At 48.2% G+C, this 20,681-nt stretch overlaps 1 protein-coding gene across 1 annotated transcript; it reads left to right on the top strand.

Annotated features, from left to right (window-relative positions):
• Window positions 1-7,508: 7,508 nt before the first annotated feature.
• LOC146780148 (transcription factor HES-7.1-like) lies at window positions 7,509-16,343 on the top strand. The gene is made up of 3 exons (XM_085638033.1): window positions 7,509-7,637; window positions 7,882-7,977; window positions 14,549-16,343. Exons 1-3 carry the CDS (start codon window positions 7,593-7,595, stop codon window positions 15,086-15,088), a joined length of 681 nt encoding a protein of 226 aa, XP_085494159.1. The 5' UTR covers window positions 7,509-7,592; the 3' UTR covers window positions 15,089-16,343.
• The last annotated feature ends 4,338 nt before the right edge of the window (window positions 16,344-20,681 follow it).

The raw sequence follows: 20,681 nt of genomic DNA on the forward strand, positions 1-20,681 counted from the left end.
ATGTTGAAAAGAGTGGGGCTTAATATCGACCCTTGGGGTACTCCCACCTCCAGATGCGGCACTGCCGCCGAGTACGGGGGAGCCCAGACTGTCTGTTGCCGGTTGGAGAGAAAGGACTTAAACCATCTGAACACCGTTCCCCCGACGCCAATCTCCAAGAGTCTAACCAATAGGCGGTCGTGTGGAACGGTGTCAAACGCCGCTGAAAGATCAAGCAACACCAGCAGTGCCTTCCCTCCGGTGTCCTGGACCTCCTTAATGGCCTCCGCCACCTCCAGCAGTGCCGTTTCCGTGCTCATATTCGCACGGAAACCGGATTGGGTATAATGCAGAACACTGTGTGACTCAACAAAGTCTGAGAGAACAGACTGTACATGCTTTTCCGCCACCTTAGCCAAGACCGGGAGCAGAGAGATAGGCCGGTAATTAGCATGGATGGCGGGGTCCAGAGAGGGTTTCTTCAAAAGAGGAAGAACCAGCGCCTGTTTCCAGGCAAGCGGCACTATCCCTATCTCCAATGAACAATTTAAAATTGGATTAACAATGGGGTTGATGACATATGCCACTTTGGCTAGAAACTTAGCTGGACAGGGGTCCAGCGGAGATCCAGATTTCATTTTAGAAAGAAGTTCCAGTGAGGCTTGAGGCTCAATAGGAGGAAAGCTCGACAAACTGGGCAGTCCCGATTCAGACACAAAGGAATGGGGTTCTGGATTAGACTCTCCCCCTATCACAACAGATGGAAAAGTTGCCTGGATGCTTTTGATCTTGTTAGCAAAGAAGCCTGCCAGTTGCGTAACCCAAGGTTCCGGAAAAGAGCACTTCGGAGTGAAGGAGGCTGGCGATGTGAATTCCTTCACAATCAGGAAGATTTCTTTGCTGGTGTTAGTGGCCTCCTCAATCCTTTGAGCAAAGTAGGCTTTCTTAACCAGATACATTTCCTTGTGATAGGCCTTGGTGCAGCACCTATAGGCCTCCCTCAATGGTTCCAGATAGTTTGATCGCCATGCTCTTTCGGCCTTCTTACAGAGCCGTCGACTGGTATTGAGCGCTGGCGTGAACCATGGGGCAGACGCTCGCGTAGAGTTCTTAGGAGTCCGCCCAGGCGGTGCCAATTCCCCCAAACACTGCGTGAGCCACGTTTGAAAGCGGACTAAGTCCTCCTCTATGTCACCCGTCGACAAACAGGGGTGAGTTAACAGATATTGTTCAATCATATCCGGTGTTAATCGATGGAGGGCACGGGACAACCGGGGCTGACACCCATTGTCTCTAATAGTCAGGGTGATTTTAGACTGGATATTAAAAGTCACTAGTAGGTGGTCAGACCACAACACGGGAAGGGGGGGAGCCACTGTAATAGGCATAGTGGAGAAAATTTGGTCCAATATATGCCCCTTGTTGTGAGTAGGAGACACTACATAGGGTGACAAGCCCAGTGGAGTAATGATGTCTAAGACTTTGATGGTATCAGCAGCATCCGCTGCATCAAAATGAATGTTAAAATCGCCCAGAAGAACGAAGTGTTTAAACTGTACACTCATTGCCGAAATCACTGAGTCCAGCCCCTCGTGAAATGATCCAATAGGACCTGGGGGTCTGTAAACCAGCAGACCCGTGCAAGATTGGGCGGGTGAAAGTGTCAGACAAAATCCCAATGCTTCTGTCCCAGGAATGTCTTCCGTAGGTACATTAGAGCACTCATATCGTCTTTCTATCACCAGAGCCACTCCCCCTCCTTTACCTGTGCACCGGTCTTTCCTCAGCATAAAGTAGTTAGAGGGCAGGGCATTAGCTACATCTGGACTTGAGGCTTCCGTCAGGAACAGGCAGGCGGGATTAGATTCTGATAGGTAGTTAAACAGATCCAGAGCATGTTTGCTCGCAGACCGAGTGTTTAGAAGGGCGCAGCTGAAAAAGCGTTCAGATGGTCCCCGCCCCACCGTCGGGATGACATGGTGCCCTGGCTCCGCGGGGCCCCTCTCAGCCCATACTTCCTTGAATGACCACCCACAGCCAGTGCAATGGAAATTTCCCTTAAAACAGTGGTCATGGACAGTGCAGCCTCTATGAATAGACTGTCTTAAGCCCAGGAGATGTGCTGCCGAGTAGCCTCGGGTTCCTCCCTGGTGCTGCGTCCCAAGGTCGCCCACCCGTCCGCACCCGTCCGCCTCCAGGACGCTGACGGGCGCAGACGGGCTTTCCTTAGGCGCTCCTTTGGCGCGGGTTAGGCGCATCCGCTGCTCGCGTCCGCTGCGCGGAACCATCCCCGTCTAAATTTATACTTACCGCCCGTGAGGCAGCAAGCCTAGTCCGCTAACTAGCAAGCCTGCCTCACCCAAGATGGCCGCCGTACTCGTGCGCAGCCTCCCCGTCTGTCTCTCAGCTCCTAATCGGCTGAGAGGGGGGCGCCGAGAAGAGCACGGCAAGAGGGTGGGAGGGGAAGAGCGGCGCGGCCACCAGGGTTGCAGGTAGGTGCGCCACTGCCCCCAAATAGGTAAGGAACCGAGTCCCCCACACGATGAAATAAAAGAGTACAGAAAGAGATCTCCCGGCTTTTCGCCTCGGGAGAGAAGACAGTGAACAATTAAAACAATAGCAAGAGTCAAAGGCACAGTGCAATGCAATTTAAAACAGCGCGCAAGAAAAGTGCAAAGACAATTTATTAAAAAGCTCAGTATGTATAGCTCACTCCGTCAGGCATCCGCCACGGGAGTCTCGTTAAAACAGGTCCCAATCTATATAATACGGTGCAGCATAGCCGGCAGGGTCTGAAATCGCACTTACCTCCTGCTGGGTTCTCCAAGACCTTCTCTGCTCACCTACATCGAAATCCTGCCTGGGCTCCCTGCACAGTGCCGGGAGACAAGGAGAGAAATGCAAACCAGTTGTAGCCGAGTTCTCGCAATGGCTCAGGGAGGTAGCTATCTCCTAGGGAAATGTGGCGTGCACTTTGGGCTAGAGCAGTTCTGATGTCCGCCTGTTTCCAGGACTGACGTCGCTGAGGCTCCACGCACCACTCTTCAACCCGGGTTCAGAAGATAGCACAGTGTTTCTCTGTGGAGCTGACAGCCACCCAGCATGCAGCTCCACAGGGTCACTTCAGCTGATGTGAGAACACAACAGATTTCATCCCTCAGCCCAAAGCATCTTCCTCTTGCCTAGTCCATTGGCTCTACGGCTGGCCTGAGTTGCACTGAGCAGCAGATTGCATGGGGGTGCACAGCGCAGGCAATGCGTTGCACAGAGATCCTCAAAGAGCCATCCATCATCCATCCAATGCAATGCGCGGTGTGTTCGGTCGCAAGGCAGGAAGTGCGGGCAGAGTGGGGCTGCTGGTCCTGGGATGCCCCGCAGCTCCCTCCTCGATTTTACCTGGGACTTCTGGCCTCCACCACGAAGGTTCCCAGTGTTGGTCCTCCACTCTCCGTGAACGAGTGCTCTGTGTCAGGACTCCAGTTGGGATTTGTTCCAATGGCGATCCCTAGCTGCCTCCGTACGGAGCTCCCTAACAGCAGCCATCTTGAGGCCACTGTATGTAATGGGGCGAACACTATGATTACCATAGTATACTTCCCACACACATACCCAGTCCATATAGGCCTTACAGTGACTGGCACCCAAAGCTATTTTTCTGTGTGGCAGGCCTAACTACCCTATGTCATTTCGAAAGGGAGTGCACAAACTGGTTTCAAGTACCCCAGGTCTAGTAGGATTAACTGGATTTTTTTTTTAACTCAAAACTGAGAACCTAGTACCCCTTTTAGCTTCTGAAACTCAGATAATGAGAAAGAGAATTTGAAGCCTTTCTGCAGGAAATGATCTGGGTTCTAAACTTTAAACAAAGCATAGCAAGTAAAGGCACTCATTAACACTTCCAATCCAAGCGGTGTTTTACTTCAAAAAGGGATAATACTTTTTCTCCACACAGCTACACAAAACACATGAACATTTACAAAACCATGATAAAAGATCAAGCAATTTTGAAGATGTTAATTAACTAGACTCTTCCTACCGAATAATCAATAAGCCACAGCATATTGACATTAACGCAAGGTATTAATTTGTTAACTTTTGGTCGAACCGTGTGCCCAACACGCCACATGTGACCAAGCCCCACTGCACTCGTTCTTCTGCATTGCATGCACCAACTTGCATTCTCTTCCCCTTTTTTTCATGTCTTTTTCTTTCATGTCTTGCAGTACCCACCATGCAAGCTTCTGCCCCATGGTAAATATTTATATAAAACCTACTGACGGTCGCCAGTAGGTAGTTATAGTTAGGACCTAGTTTCCATAGGAAAAGCCTTGCCTATATCTTTGGCGGCATCAGATGAATCTTCCCAACAGTTTCCACAAATAGTGTCAAAGTAAGTTCTGTTGTGCCTGGTAAGTTTTAGAGTGATCCGTTAAGTGGGGGCCGAGAAAAGGCGGTTAAAAAGAAGTTTGTTTTTCCATTTTGATTCCCATAGTAACGCTTTGTCGAACCTACAGCCCAAACTGCTGGACGGAATTACACCAAATTTGGCAGAAAGGTAGATGTTGTTATGAAGATGGTGCTTTTGGTTATTTTGTGCAAATCCGTTCAGTAGTTGTTGAGAAATTTAAGAACAAAATTATAGTGATATCTCTGGCCACGGAGACTTTGCGAAAAAAGACGAGCTTGTGCAAGTCGGAAGAAAGAAAGCGAAACTAAAGAAAAGGGGGCAGAGTAGGAATACTCTGACCACCAAGCCATGGTCTTGGGGTCCCCATGGGACCCTGCACAGCATAAAAGTATTCTTTTTAATGTTGCCGCGAAATCGCGATATTCGTGAATTCGCTGACATTTGTTTTTTTAAAATACGAGCACGGGCTCATACGCTTGCTTTTAATATACCCCCTGGTGGGCAGGGTCCTAGGCCATATCATAAATATAGCAGCAGGGTGCACAAGGCCCCCCTCCTGCCAAGCGCGAAATATAATGAAGCGCGCACTTAGGACTCGTCCCCCCAGGCACCCGGTCACACCCCCCTTGGTGGTTCGCGACGATGGAGTAAACGGGACTGCAGCAAGAATTACTTCCGGGTCAGCGACGTCGTGGCATCACTTCCGTCCGGAGCCGGCACCCCGAGGGGGGGAGTGGGCGTGGGCATATTTAGGGCAACTTGCCCTTTCCTCGCCCTCTCTTTCTTACTGCGCCGGCCCCGGTATGCAGGGGTCTCCTTTAATCTTTCAGATCGTTGCAGGTTTCGGTTTCTTGTATCTTCTTATACAAGTCCTCGAGTCTGCGCGACGTTGGGGGGACCAGCGCTCGTCGAGAGTGCTGTGAGGGCTGGTATGGCCTAGCACGGCCCTGGGCAAGGGGCCTGCCGGTTGATTCAGCCACAAATTGGGGCATGGGATCGTAGGGCTCGCTGCATAGGTGGGCTCATGTATACCTGGGACCCGGACTGATGAATCCGATCATCTGAATACGACACTGCCTCGGGCCTGAAGATTGGTGGGAACTTAATGGGTCAGGGGTTGCCTTGTGGTGGGGAGGGCGAAGGGCGGTCTGCCCTGGTCCCCCTTGTGGCGGTAAAGAGGCCACATAAATTGCCTTTACATTGTTAAGGGGAGTCCTCCTGCATACTCCTTAGGCCAGCACTGAGGTGGAGAGACGGTAAGCTCACCCCAGAGAGAATGGGACACCGGCTGGGGGCAAGGGCGCCAGTTTAAAAATAGGGCATGGTGCATCCGCCCCTGGTTATTCCCTACGAGCCCCGATGGGCAGCCTGGTGGTGGAGGGGTGGGCCCCTCAGGTGGCGGACCCAGACCAGATGACAGGGGCTCACCCCTCAAGGACGCAGGTGGGTTGCGCCTTGCATGGTTCTCAGTTGGTTGGGGGACGCGAGCCAGAAGGCCCCTTAGTGCTGGAGGAATAGACAACGTTCTTCGTGTAAGTAAATTGAGTTCTGCCCGACTTGCGGATGGAGCATGAAGCTAGGGGCAACTTAAATATAAATATTGATTAACGATTGAATTTGATAAATCCATATCGTATCAAATTGTATGAATTATATATTGTCATGTTTGTGTGATGATTTGTAATAAACATGGCCTTTTAACCCACAGCGCTGGTCGTCAAGCATTGATTTGTGGGTTTGGATGGGGGCAGGGCCGGGAGCCATCCTGGGGGGTACGAGTCCGATAGGGCTTATCAAAGCTGCACCACACAGGACGCTCTGCATCTTATGAAGCTCTCTACAGCGCACAGTCCTCTCTGCATCACATGGAACAACGCACCACACAGGCTGCTCTGTGACACATGGAACACTGCACCACACAGTTCGCTCTGCGCCACATGGAAAACTACACCACACAAGCAGCTTTGCACCACATGAAGCTCAGTCCACACCACTAAGGTCACTCTGCACCACATGGAACGCACCACACAGGCCGCTTTACACTACATGGAACATTTCACCACACAGGCCCTCTGCACTACATGGAACCTTGCACCACACAGGCTGCTCTGCACCACATGAAACACTGTCCCAATGATACTTGGATTAGCAAGTTGAGATACACCTAGCATTTGCCAGCTAGGCTTTTTACTTTATTTGTATGTAGAGTGCTCCAGTGCCGATTCATACAGGCCACTATGCAAAAATGGAACTTTGCACCACACAGGTGCTCAGCGCTACATGGAACCCTGCACCACGCAGGCGCTCTGCACTACATGGAACCCTGCAGCACACAGGCCGCTCTTTATCACATGCAACACTGAACCACACAGGCCACTCTGCAAAACATGGAACTTTGCACCACACAGGGCGCTCTTTCTCGCATGAAACACTGCACCACACAGGCCGCTCTGACCCACGTGAAACTCTTCACACCATACAGTGTGTTCAGCATCACATAAGGTGCGCCACAAGACGGGTTTCCCTGCACACAGGATTGTCAGCAACAGGTGCATTCGGGAGAAAGGCCTTTGCAAAAATAACAGCAACCTCGAATTTGTTAATGCCATTTATAGACTATAAATACTTTATAAAACTAGGCGGGTCTTTAAAAAGTTTTTCATCAATAAATGTCGTGTATATGTCAGAAATGGTCCTATGATCCTGCCTACGCTGATGTAGAATCACTTCTGGTAGATGTACTGGAGTTACAATACTTTAAACAATGTACTGCCACAGAAGCAACAAAATCGTGCAAAACTGATTCGCGCTGTTTTACGCACCAGATGTAAGGTCCTTTCGCCAGAGTGGCTCGTGCTCCTCATCACCAAGAAGAATATCTGTTATTTATTTATCCATTTCTTAAAATAATGTGCTTTGGATGGTCTGCGTTTTGCCATCCTTACTCCTTGAGTGGAGTGAATCTCTATAGGATAAAAGAGGTGGGGGGGGGGGGCGGCTGCCCTTTGGTGTCCGGTTTTACAGGGGGTGATTGCCGGCACGCTCGCGGCGGCATCTCTAAAGCCAGGGAGCAGGACAAGGTGTGAACGGCCTCTGCCCTCCTCCCCCGGCTCCCATAAAGCCGGCCTCCCCCGCAGGCCCTCAGACACATTCACTCCTCCTGCCGCTACAGAGCTGCCTCCTGAACTCGCTCCCACGCGCAGCCATGAAGACGTCATCCCCCGAGAGAGCCTTCAAGGGCATGAGAAAGGTACATGTGCGGTCCCTCCGGCCCCAGCCCCCTCGTGTGCCTTTGGGTTCACAGTCCCCCAGTATCGCGCGCTCTTGGGTCCACTGGCTACCCTAGTATCTTGCCCTGTTAGGGTCCATCCTGCCCCAGAGCTCAGCGGTGTGTGGACATCTCTCGCCCTCAGGATGCACAGGTTCCACCCCCTGCGTTCTCCCGGTGATGAGGACAGTCCAGGTTCTAACTTTCTCCTGCGTTTTCCCCGCAGCTCCTGAAGCCCGTGGTGGAGAAGAGGCGACGAGAGAGGATAAACTCGAGCCTGGAGACTTTGCGGATGCTGCTGCTGGAGAAGGGGCCGAACGAGGTGAGCATTGACCTTCTTGTGCTCCCATCCACCCCCCACACACCAAGGAGAGTATTCTGTCCGTATCTACAACCCTCTAGCCCCCATCCGATGAACTCCTCCTGGTGTGCGCGCAATGTATCCAAGAGCCGCCTTGTGCGTGCGCACGGCTCCTGGTCTCTGGACGCTTGGACTGTGCTAAGAGTTCGTCGACGTGAGGGGTGGAGGAGACAGGTGGGAGCTATCAGTGGTACAGAAGGTGCGATGGGACAGGGGCCCACGCGCGTCAGGGGACCTTCGCACTCCACTTATGGCTGTATTTCATTACTTAAAAGGGGGTAAATGACCAATCTCCATTGCTTGTGTTAGGGCCGCGGGCACCCCAGCTACGCCACTGGCGAGAAGCTTGGGGTCTCCAGGTCCATAGACTGGGCCATTGTCCAGGCTCCTCAGACTGTCCGGGTTTATTCCAGCTCCTCTCGGGTGCTTCCCTGAGTCGCACCCCTTGTCTGAGTCAGAAAGAGGGAGCTCTACCCACACGCGTACTTTTCGCATCTCCGCTTGTCTGGCGCTGCGTGAAATGTGCTCAGGTTTGGGTCGTGTCTGTTTGCAACGAGCTGTGGTTTTCATGTGCAGGGTCGTTGTAAGGCATGGGCAAAGTGGGCATTTGCCCAGGGTCCAACCTTTTCTTTCTGTCACTTCTGTTTACTTATTTACCTCGATCACTCTCACGCTAACAGCCTTGTTTACTCCTCGACTCGTTCTCTCTCTACCCAGTGTCGTTCTAAGTTTTGGACACCAGGCAAGGCATATTTTAGCTGTTTTTCTTTGCCCCGTGTTCAGATCTATATTGTCTGGCATCATGTGAGCTTGAATTAGTAGAAAGTGTGTAATAAACGTTAGCGTTGTCTCATCAGGGGGTCCTAAAATTTGGCATTCCCAGGGCAGATGCGTGATGTGTGAGTAGATAGAGTTTAACACTCACGCTCACAACTAAATGAACCCAGACGTTCATCTTTCAAAGGTCGCCAGATTGGGCCCAATACACTGTGTTTCAATTACGCGTATTGTTTACAGCGTTCGAAACGCGCGCACAACAGCAGCGGGAGGGGGTGGGTGTGAGAAGGCGGCGTGTGACACTGGCAGAGAGAGTGGGTCGGATGCAGCCACCCCCACCCCCTCGCCCCCCCCCCCCCCTCCCCGAGGCCGCGGCGGTTGTAGGAGTCGGGGGGACTCGTGAAGGGTTACCCGGCGAATTACTTTTAGTAGTACCCTGACTCTTGCAGTCAGGGGTCAGTAGTTAAGGATGTTGACAGCGTGACGCAGGCCGCTCTCCTGGACTCCCAGGCTCGTCACTCAAAGTTTTGCAGAGTTACTGAAATATTTGCACCCTAATGCCAGGTGCCGCGTTAATTTAAGAAGAGGGCGGCGTTGATTTGCCCCGCACTTTGAGAGTGTTCCAGCTTTGCTGACTCGATCAGTGCTGATCACTGTGGAAGGGTCCCTTGTTGTTTAGACGGGCACTTTAAGGAAAGTGTGTCCCAAGTGGTTACCCTGAGTGTGCTCCAATGATAGTTGGATTATCAAGCTGAGATGCACCGAGCACTTGCCAGCTAGGCTTTTAATTGTGTTTTTATGTGGCGTGCTCGGTGCCCATTCATCGCTGTTCTGTTGCATCACTCGTTTTAGAGTGCTTCCAGGCTGGTCAGATCCTCTGGGGCTGGTTCGCTTGTTAGTTCCAGAGTACCCCTGTACTGGCTCAAGGCTGCTAATTTCAGAGCTCCCCTGTACTGATTAGAGTGCTAGTTTTGGAGTGACCGAGTGACCGAGTGCTGTCTAGGTTGCCAGTTTCAGTTTTCTCCAGTTCTGGTTTGATTGCTGGTTTGTAAATGCTGCCATGCTGGTTATATTTTTTGTTTTAGAGTGCTCAATTGCCTTTTAGACTGTCAGTCTGAGATTGCTCAATCACCTGGTTAGATCACCAGCAACTGAGTACTCTAAAGCTAGTAACCTAACCAGGTGTTTGAGCAATCTCAAACTAACACTCTCACCGGCAATTGAGCACTCTAAAACTAGTGGAGTGTTTGTTTGAGATTACTTAAGCACCTGGTTAGATGACTAGTTTTAGAGTGCGCAATCGTCGGTTAGTGTTAGCTTGAGATTACTCAAGCACCTCGTTAGATTACCAGCAATTAAGATCGCTAAAACAACTAATCTATACAGGTGCTGGTGTAATCTCAAACTAACACTTTAACTGGCAATTGAGCACTCTAAAACTAGTAGAGTGTTAGTTTGAGATTTCTCAAGCTCCTGGTTAGATAGCTAGTTTCATACTGCTCCATTGCTGGTTAGAGTGTTAGTTTGAGATTTCTCAAGCTCCTGGTTAGATAGCTAGTTTCATACTGCCCCATTGCTGGTTAGAATGTTAGTTTGAGATTTCTCAAGCTCCTGGTTAGATAGCTAGTTTCATACTGCCCCATTGCTGGTTAGAATGTTAGTTTGAGATTTCCCAAGCTCCTGGTTAGATAGCTAGTTTCATACTGCCCCATTGCTGGTTAGAATGTTAGTTTGAGATTTCCCAAGCTCCTGGTTAGATAGCTAGTTTCATACTGCTCCATTGCTGGTTAGAGTGTTAGTTTGAGATTTCTCAAGCTCCTGGTTAGATAGCTAGTTTCATACTGCCCCATTGCTGGTTAGAATGTTACTTTGAGATTTCTCAAGCACCTGGTTAGATAGCTAGTTTCATACTGCTCCATTGCTGGTTAGAATGTTAGTTTTAGATTTCCCAAGCTCCTGGTTAGATAGCTAGTTTCATACTGCTCCATTGCTGGTTAGAATGTTAGTTTTAGATTTCCCAAGCTCCTGGTTAGATAGCTAGTTTCATACTGCTCCATTGCTGGTTAGAGTGTTAGTTTGAGATTTCTCAAGCTCCTGGTTAGATAGCTAGTTTCATACTGCCCCATTGCTGGTTAGAATGTTACTTTGAGATTTCTCAAGCACCTGGTTAGATAGCTAGTTTCATACTGCTCCACTGCTGGTTAGAATGTTAGTTTGAGATTTCCCAAGCTCCTGGTTAGATAGCTAGTTTCATACTGCTCCATTGCTGGTTAGAATGTTAGTTTGAGATTTCTCAAGCTCCTGGTTAGATAGCTAGTTTCATACTGCCCCATTGCTGTTTAGAATGTTAGTTTGAGATTTCCCAAGCTCCTGGTTAGATAGCTAGTTTCATACTGCTCCATTGCTGGTTAGCATGTTAGTTTGAGATTTCTCAAGCTCCTGGTTAGATAGCGTGTTTCATACTGCTCCATTGCTGGTTAGTGTGTCAGTTTGAGATTTCTCAAGCTCCTGGTTAGATAGCTAGTTTCATACTGCCCCATTGCTGGTTAGAATGTTAGTTTGAGATTTCCCAAGCTCCTGGTTAGATAGCTAGTTTCATACTGCTCCATTGCTGGTTAGAGTGTTAGTTTGAGATTTCTCAAGCTCCTGGTTAGATAGCGTGTTTCATACTGCTACATTGCTGGTTAGTGTGTCAGTTTGAGATTTCTCAAGCTCCTGGTTAGATAGCTAGTTTCATACTGCCCCATTGCTGGTTAGAATGTTAGTTTGAGATTTCCCAAGCTCCTGGTTAGATAGCTAGTTTCATACTGCTCCATTGCTGGTTAGAGTGTTAGTTTGAGATTTCTCAAGCTCCTGGTTAGATAGCTAGTTTCATACTGCTCCATTGCTGGTTAGTGTGTCAGTTTGAGATTTCTCAAGCTCCTGGTTAGATAGCTAGTTTCATACTGCCCCATTGCTGGTTAGAATGTTAGTTTGAGATTTCCCAAGCTCCTGGTTAGATAGCTAGTTTCATACTGCCCCATTGCTGGTTAGAATGTTACTTTGAGATTTCTCAAGCTCCTGGTTAGATAGCTAGTTTCATACTGCCCCATTGCTGGTTAGAATGTTAGTTTGAGATTTCCCAAGCTCCTGGTTAGATAGCTAGTTTCATACTGCTCCATTGCTGGTTAGAATGTTAGTTTGAGATTTCCCAAGCTCCTGGTTAGATAGCTAGTTTCATACTGCTCCATTGCTGGTTAGAATGCTAGTTTTAGAGTTCTCAAGCTCCTGGTTAGATAGCTAGTTTCATACTGCCCCATTGCTGGTTAGAATGTTAGTTTGAGATTTCTCAAGCTCCTGGTTAGATAGCTAGTTTCATACTGCCCCATTGCTGGTTAGAATGTTAGTTTGAGATTTCCCAAGCTCCTGGTTAGATAGCTAGTTTCATACTGCTCCATTGCTGGTTAGAATGTTAGTTTGAGATTTCCCAAGCTCCTGGTTAGATAGCTAGTTTCATACTGCTCCATTGCTGGTTAGAATGTTAGTTTGAGATTTCCAAAGCTCCTGGTTAGATAGCTAGTTTCATACTGCTCCATTGCTGGTTAGAATGCTAGTTTTAGAGCTCTCAAGTGCTGGCAAGATAGTGTAAGAGCTGTGAGAGCTCTCCACTGTTGCTAGAACATGGCTGTGCTGGTTAGTCTATTCCTGTGAGTGTGATCCAGACTTGGTTAGAGTTATGTATTTAAGAGCACTAGAGTTGGTTAAACTCTTACATTATCGATCGCTGTAGTGTGGGTTAAATTATTACTTGTCAGCGTTTGATATCTGATTAGACTATCACCTTGAGTGTTGCTCGCGTGAACATATTGTATTGTATTGTAATTGCATTTATATAGCGCTCACTGCCCCTGACGAGACGTCGATGTGTTTTTTCAGCGAGTAGCACGCTATTCTTGGAACCCATAAAGGATTAGTGTTGAATTAGTATACTGAAATATGAAAGTAATTTGAGTGTTGGATATTAGTCAGTTATTTGGAGTGAGAAGGATAGCGGAAGGATAGAAGAGGGAAAAAGGTTTGCATTTATATAGCGTTTGGTAACTCTGATGGGGTGTTGAAGCGCTTTTTTTGGCGAGTAGCACGCTACTCCTGAACCCATAAAGGATTAGTGTTGAACTAGTATAGTGAAATCTGAAAGTAATTTGAGTGGTGGATATGTTAGTCAGTTATTTGGATTGAGAAGGGCAGGAGAGGGATGGAAGAGGGACAAAGGTTTGCATTTCTATAACGCTTGTTACCCCTGATGGGGTGTTGAAGTGCTTTTTTGGGGAGTAGCATGCTACTACAGAACCCATAAGGGATTAGTTTTGAAAATTAGTATAGTGAAATATGAAAGTAATTTTAGTGATGGATATTTTATTGAGTTATTTGGATAGAGAAGGATAGCGGAAGGATAGAAGAGGGAAAAAGGTTTGCATTTATATAGCGTTTGGTAACTCTGATGGGGTGTTGAAGCGCTTTTTTTGGCGAGTAGCACGCTACTCCTGAACCCATAAAGGATTAGTGTTGAACTAGTATAGTGAAATCTGAAAGTAATTTGAGTGGTGGATATGTTAGTCAGTTATTTGGATTGAGAAGGGCAGGAGAGGGATGGAAGAGGGACAAAGGTTTGCATTTCTATAACGCTTGTTACCCCTGATGGGGTGTTGAAGTGCTTTTTTGGGGAGTAGCATGCTACTACAGAACCCATAAGGGATTAGTTTTGAAAATTAGTATAGTGAAATATGAAAGTAATTTTAGTGATGGATATTTTATTGAGTTATTTGGATAGAGAAGGGTAGTGGCGGGATAGAAGAGGGAACGAGGTTTGCATTTATATAGCGCTTGCTCCCCCTGATGGGTGTTGAAGCGCTTTTTTGGAGAGTAGCACATTACTTTGGAACCCATAACGTATTAGTGTTTAATTAGTAGAGTGAAATATGAAAGTAATTTGAGTGGTGGATATGTTAGTCAGTTATTTGGATTGAGAAGGGTAGGGGAGGGATAGAAGATGAAAAAAGGTTTGCAATTTATATAGTGCTTGCTACCCCATATGAAGTGTTGCAGCGCTTTTTCAGCTAGTAGCACGCTATTCTGGAACCCATAAAGGATTAGTGGTGTATTAGTATATTGAAATGTGGAATTTGAGACGTGGACATGTTAGTCTGTTATTTTGATTGAAAAGGATAGTGGAGGGATAGAAGAGTGAATGATTTGGACTTGGGATGAGTAAAAAGGGATGTGGAGGGGAAGAGTCAGAGGGAAGAGTTTAGAAAGGCTTGTTTTGGTGGATCGGTATAGTAAAAGAGGTGTCAGATGATGTAAGGGGGTAGAGTAGGGGAGAGTATAGAAAGGGTTATTTTGAGGATCATAGTAGTGGCTATTATTCTTTAAAGAGTCTCTTAAATTTTGAGAAGGCTCCAGTGATAGTTAGAGTATCACATTAAGAGTGCTCAAAATGCTGGTTATACTATCACTTTGAGAGAGCTCTAGTAACTGATTTATCACTTCCAGAGACCTCCACAACTTGTTAGACTAGAACTATGAGAGCCCTCCAGTACTGGTTAAACTATCGCACTGAGAGCACTTCAATGCTGTTTGAAGTATCACTTTAGCATTACTCAAATGTTTATGCACTCTAACCCTGGTTGTATGTTGGTTAGGGATGTGCCCATCTGTGACATCTTCACTGCATCATTTCCACGTTCTCATCCAAGCATTGTTTCTTCTTTCACAGAAGCTGAAAAACCCAAAGGTGGAAAAGGTGGACATTTTGGAAACTGCAGTGCAGTTTATCAGAGCCCAAAACCAGAGTCTCGAGCCCCCATCTGATGAACGGCAGATCCACCAAGCTGGCTACCACGACTGCCTCCAAAGAGCTGCCTTCACCTTGAATGCCAACCAGGACATTGAACCGGAGGGGAAAGCTTTCCTCGGTGGATACTTTGCTTCATGCCTCAATCAGCTGCAAACCTCCTCTATGCTGCTCCCACCTGGGTCCAACTCATTGAGAGCCAAAGTTCATGGACACCTCCCGGAGGCTGACTCAGTCCTCTCTGGGGCATCTTCAGGGAGACATCTGCACTTTATTTCACCCATCGGGACCCTGCCTTCACTTTCAAGTAGGTTTGCTGCAATGCAGGCCCCACCACAGCCATCTTGTGCACATCATCAGAGCTTCCAAGATGGCGGTCTGCACACCAGCCGGACTGTTGGACCCCAAACAAACAATGACTGGCCAGCTCTGATCTCTGCAGTGTGGCGGCCCTGGCCTTAGGTGCACACCATGTCTGGTGACCAGCACCAGAGAGGTTCTTCTCCTTGGAATGGATGTCCTTCAGAAGGAAGCTCTCATGTGTTATGTCTTTGCTCAAGCGTGCAGACATCTTGTTTAGATAAGATGTGGTGAACTGAAGCAAAAAGGCACAGAGACCTCTGGTCAAGGTCTGGAGCTCTAGAGGTCTAATCCCTCTGGATTCTTGCAGGTCTCATGGCTGTTTGAAGGGGTGGCTCTGCTGCTTAGTACTAGGATGCACCACATTCCTCCCTTTGTACTTGATTCAATCATGAACCACACGGGCAGTGATGGATCCTATGGCCTCTCCCTTTAGTGCCCTGTGGTATATAGCAAGCATTGGTGGCCTCAGTAAGTGGTTGAATCAGAAGCACTCCTAATAGCCCCAGTTTTGCTAGTTTTAGATAATGGCTCACAATAAGTTGAGCTGGAGATGGCATCCTCTGCATCCCTTTAATGAGCAATGAGACCCAGAGGTGGAAGCGCTTGACTGTGGTTTCATGACCATGGTCAGCGATGCAGCACCCCTCAAGTACATTACTAAGGATGCTCCCTCAGATGTTGACTGTTTCCCAGCTCAATAAAATTACAGTTTCTGTCATTCTAGCTGTCAGTGTGATGTTTCAGCAGGTCACTGGTTGCCTGGAGTACTTTGCCGCATCCTCTGCCAATAATTACCCCAAACCTAGTCTAATAAAAGCTGGGTTCATGCTTTCCAAAAATTTGCAAATTTGGGTCTTTTGATTGCTCCAAATGATTTTCCAGTCGGAGTCAAACATTTCAGGAAGTTTCCTGGTGAAGTTTCTGATTTTGCACATTCTGTATGAGCTCACGCATGCACCTCTAGGCATCTGTGGATAGACACTGGGGCTTTTTGGGGGTGGAGGGGAGGCTGGAGAAGGCACACTGAACAAGCTCTCTGAGGTGGAGGTAGAGAAGGGGATATAGAACTGGAGCATAATGGAATGTGCCAACACCACAGATAGGCACCCACAGACGCATACATACATGATCACTTCGACATGCATTCTTACACTCAGATGCATGCAGAGACAAGGCATTCTGCCTGTTGCCCCATCTCTACACCTGATCCATAACATACTTTTGCTCGTTAGACCCTTCCAATGATAATGTTTACATTTCACCATATCCCAATTTAAGACATTTCTTACTATGGATATGTGTTAGAATGAATACAAATTGTGGCTTTCTTATTTATTGTTTCTTCTGTATAGACTGTGGTAATTGTAAATACAATATTTTTGTAATAAAATTATTTAAATTATACTTCTTTGGCATGCTTCTGCGTCTGATTGACAGGTGTATGTTTTACAGTAATAACAACAGATTGGGGGGGGGGGGCTAACAGTCTAGTATGTCTTTATTGAAAAAGATTGCAAGCAGCACAGCAAATAATAAGGTGAAAATTGTTATTATAACTGACCAGAGCTTTCACTCAAAAAGCTAGTTTGTAATGCTAAATGCATGCATTTTGGATGATACATCAAGAAATGTATCTTATAAACATGAAACACAATCTTCTTATGGAGAGAATGTCAGAAGTACTAGAAATAATGATTAAGTCACATAAACATACTGCTGAATTCACTATTTTCCTAAAATCATGGTTCTGTACGGAGTAGTTGTTCCCACGGGCAGAGAAAGCAAAAGACACACAGATTATGAACAGAATGCAGAGCAAATCAAACATTCACCCCCAGTCAAGAGATCTGAGTTAAATCCATCGTTCTTTTGCTCACCATGCCACCCCAGTTTAGACCCAGCCACATGCAAATCAGTCTTGACCCTGTGTCTCATGGGAACAGTCCAGCCCGAACTGCCAAGCTAGGTCCTCCCTGGACCGGAACCAAGCATCCTGGGACTGGTTTCAGGGCATCACCCCTCATCAGCCAGTCCAGCATGAATCCAGTGGCACAGTGAGCCCAGGACCCACGTCTGGGCATACCCGGCACACTAAATGCGAAAAAGCAAAAGACACACTGATGATGGGTGGAATGCAGAGGAAATCAAATATTCACCCCGAGTCAACAGATATGAGTTAAATCCATTGTTCTTTTGCTCACCATGCCACCTCAGTTTAGACTCAGCTGTATGCAATTCAGTCTTGACACTCTGTCTCTTAGGAACAGTCCAGCCCGAACTGCCAAGCCAGGTTCTCCCTGGACCAGAAACAAGTATGTTGGGACCAGTTTTGGGGCATCACCCCTCGCCAGCCAGGCTAGCTTGAATTCAGTGGCACAGTGAGCCCGGGACCCATGTCTGGGCATACCCGGTTTACATAAGGTGATAAACCAAAGACCACAGATGATGGGCGGAATGCAGGGAAAATCAAATATTCACCCCCAGTCAAGAGATCTGAGTTAAATCCAATGTGCTTTTGCTCACCGTGCCACCCAAGTTTAGACCCACCATATTCAAATCAGTCTTGACCATGTGCCTGATAGGACCAGTCCAGCCCGAGCTGCCAACCCCAGTCCTCCCTGGACTGGAAGCAAGCATCTTGGGACCGATTTCAGGGTATCACCACTCATCAGCCAGGCTAGCTAGAATCCAGTGGCACAGTGAGCCCGGGACCCACGTCTGGGCATACCCAGCACACTTAAGGCTAGAAAGCAAAAGCCACAGAGATGATGGACGGAATGCAGAGCAAATCAAACATTCACCCCCATTCAAGAGATCTGAGTTAAATCCATTGTTCTGTTGCTCGCCATGCCATCTCAGTTTAGTCCAAGCTGTATGCAAATCAGTTTTGACCCTGTAGCTCTTAGAAACAGTCCAGCCGGAACTGCCAAGCCAGGACCTCCCTGGACCGGAAACAAACTTCCTGGGACTGGATTGGTGGCATCACCCCTCATTAGCCAGGCTAGCTTGAATCCAGTGACACAGTGAGCCCGGGACCCACGACACAGATGATGGACGGAATGCAGAGCAAATCAAACATTCACCCCCATTCAAGAGATCTGAGTTTAATCCATTGTTCTGTTGCACGCCATGCCACCCCAGTTTAGACCCAACTGTATGCAAATCAGTATTGACCCTGTGGCTCTTATGAGCAGTCCAGCCGGAACTGCCAAGCCAGGACTTCCCTGAACCGGAAACAAGCATGTTGGGACCGGTTTCAGGGTATCACCCCTCATCAGCCAGGCTAGCCTGAATCCAGTGGCACAGTGAGCCCGGGACCCACATCTGGGCATACCCAGCACACTTAAGGCTAGAAAGCAAAAGACACACAGATGATGGACGGAATGCAGAGCAAATCAAACACTCACCCCCAGTCAAGAGATCTGAATTAAATCCATTGTTCTGTTGCTTGCCATGCCACCCGAGTTTAAATCCGGAGATTGTTACATCTATTGTGGTTGTCTAAGTCTTCAGTTTGTGCCTTGAGGAGGGCGATCTCTTTAGACATGACAGCAACTTGAGGGATCACATCCTGAGTATCACTAACCCTCTGCTCCACAGCCGAAACTCTTGAATCTAAGTTAGACCATTTCTCATCACACTTCTGAAGAGTAGCGTTAGTTTCGATCACAAACGGTTTAAGCAACCTCATCTCTTTCATGAGGTCTTCCATTGTAATAGGTAATGGGGACTTGGTGGGAGAGTTGGGTTCCTTCTTCTGACTTTTGGGGGGAGCAGCAGGGTTGGAATCTTTACAGAGAGAAGCCATGGTTGCTGAAGTAGATTTACGTCCGTGTGAGGAGGAAGACTCCATGTAAATAGCAGTGTTACTAAAAAGAGATATTGGGAGATAGGCAGCGTATATGCAGAGGATAAGACACCAATCAAGCAGAAAGTAACCGCCAGCACTCCAACAAATACCGTTAAACTTATATTTTAGGAGAGCCTTGAGTCATAATGTGATAACCTCAGGGGAGATTAAAGGAGAGCATACATCCAGGCAAAGTACATATTTCAACAGTCCCACAGCGAATATAAACAGCTGATATCTTGCTGCAAGCCCAAGACGAAAATATAATCCTCTCCATACAATAGGGAGGAGCTCCAAATTAAAGAAAACAGCAGCGGCGTATTGAAAAAAGCACAAAAAAAAGCACAGCATTAGCAACAGTAAGCGGTAAGGAAAAACTAGCATCACTCTGAGGAGAAAAAAATGCATAACCAAGCTTGGGTAAAATGAGTACAAGGAAGAAAGGACAGGTAACATAAAAAAAGTTGGTTAATCAATCAAAAATCCTTTTGCAGGAAAGAGAACAGATATTGGAGCGTATAAAATAGCAGAAAGGCAATGAGCATAAAACTGCAGCAGAGGGGCCAAACATAGTAGAGAGGAAAAAGTCTCATACAGTATTCCAGTGTAAATAAGTGTCCTCTGAAACCATCGATGTGGAGTATTTGACGGCCAAGGAGGAGTTGCACCACATGTGAAATCCGCAAAGTTAGCCACCACTGGAGTCACTGCACAATGAGGAAAAGGTGGTGAGATATCAACAGCCGGCATGTGATGAAAGTAGAGGAAAAAGTTCCAAAATGAACATTGCCATAAACCAAGGGCTTTCCATAGCATATCTATCGCGGCGTCTAAGAAACAGCGTCGCGGGCAGTTCAGTGAAGCCTCTGGTGAAGGGAAGCGACCCGCCTAGGACAAAATGGCGGGCGCCACCGTCAGAAGTTGAGAAGAAGATGACGTGGGGTAAAACAGGTAGAAAATCAGCTGGAAAGTCGGAGAAAAAAAACAGCTACCTGTTGGAGCCGGCCTCGTGGCGTGGTCCTGTTCCCCCTCGCTAAGCCGCACGAGGTCCCATGCACCTCGGGGCTCCTCCATTTTGGATTATACGTGACTCTACGTAACCACCTACGTGACTCCGCTCCACCCGGCCTCGGTCCCAGTGAGGCCCGACATCGAGGCGCCAACCCCTGGCCCGGGGGATACCACGTGAGCCCTTCCCACTCCCGGCGGAGGGCAGTATCGATGGGACCCCCAACCATCCTTCCACACCTAGGTGCGATCGCCCCACAGCTCTCTGGGGCCTGGCGCCTCTCCTGCTGGGCGTCTGGCCGCTTCCTACCCGGCCTCTCCGCCCCCCCGGGCGCAAGGGTCCGGACATCAAAGGGCTCCAGACCTATATCTGGGGCGACCCGGCAACAAGACAACAGTTGTATCCCGGAGTCAAGAGCCCTGCTGATCGGATCGCGGCTGACCCTGTGGAGAAAGACTCATCCTGAAACCACACTCTGAGCCCTGCGGTCGACGTCGCGGCTCCATCGTGCTTAAAAGACCTTCACGAACCTTTGGGGCCCTGCTGACGCTGTCGCGGCCCGACCTTGTTGAACTTACCATCAGAGCCCAGCTGACCTCGTCGCGGCTCGACCGAAGCGGACCTACCACCAGAGCCCTGCTGACTGTGTCGCGGCTCGACCCAAGCAGAACTACCACCCGAGCCCTGCAGACACCGTCGCGGCTCCCCCCCGGCCGAGCTGCTTTGAGACCAGCCCGCAAGGTCTGGCGCAGAACCTCCCCGTACCAGGCTGGTACTAAGACTGTCCCGCTACCCTACCCCCACAAACACATTGAGACTCTTCTGGATCACTC

Source organism: Triturus cristatus, chromosome 12 (assembly GCF_964204655.1).
Source record: "Triturus cristatus chromosome 12, aTriCri1.1, whole genome shotgun sequence".
Lineage (NCBI taxonomy): Eukaryota > Metazoa > Chordata > Amphibia > Caudata > Salamandridae > Triturus > Triturus cristatus.

Excerpts from the sequence above, each read along its gene's own strand:
- LOC146780148 (XM_085638033.1), top strand. The coding sequence starts at position 7,593 with ATGAAGACGTCATCCCCCGAGAGAGCCTTCAAGGGCATGAGAAAG. Across the intron at positions 7,638-7,881 it reads CCTTCAAGGGCATGAGAAAG|CTCCTGAAGCCCGTGGTGGA; the intron begins GTACATGTGCGG and ends TTTTCCCCGCAG. Across the intron at positions 7,978-14,548 it reads TGGAGAAGGGGCCGAACGAG|AAGCTGAAAAACCCAAAGGT; the intron begins GTGAGCATTGAC and ends CTTCTTTCACAG.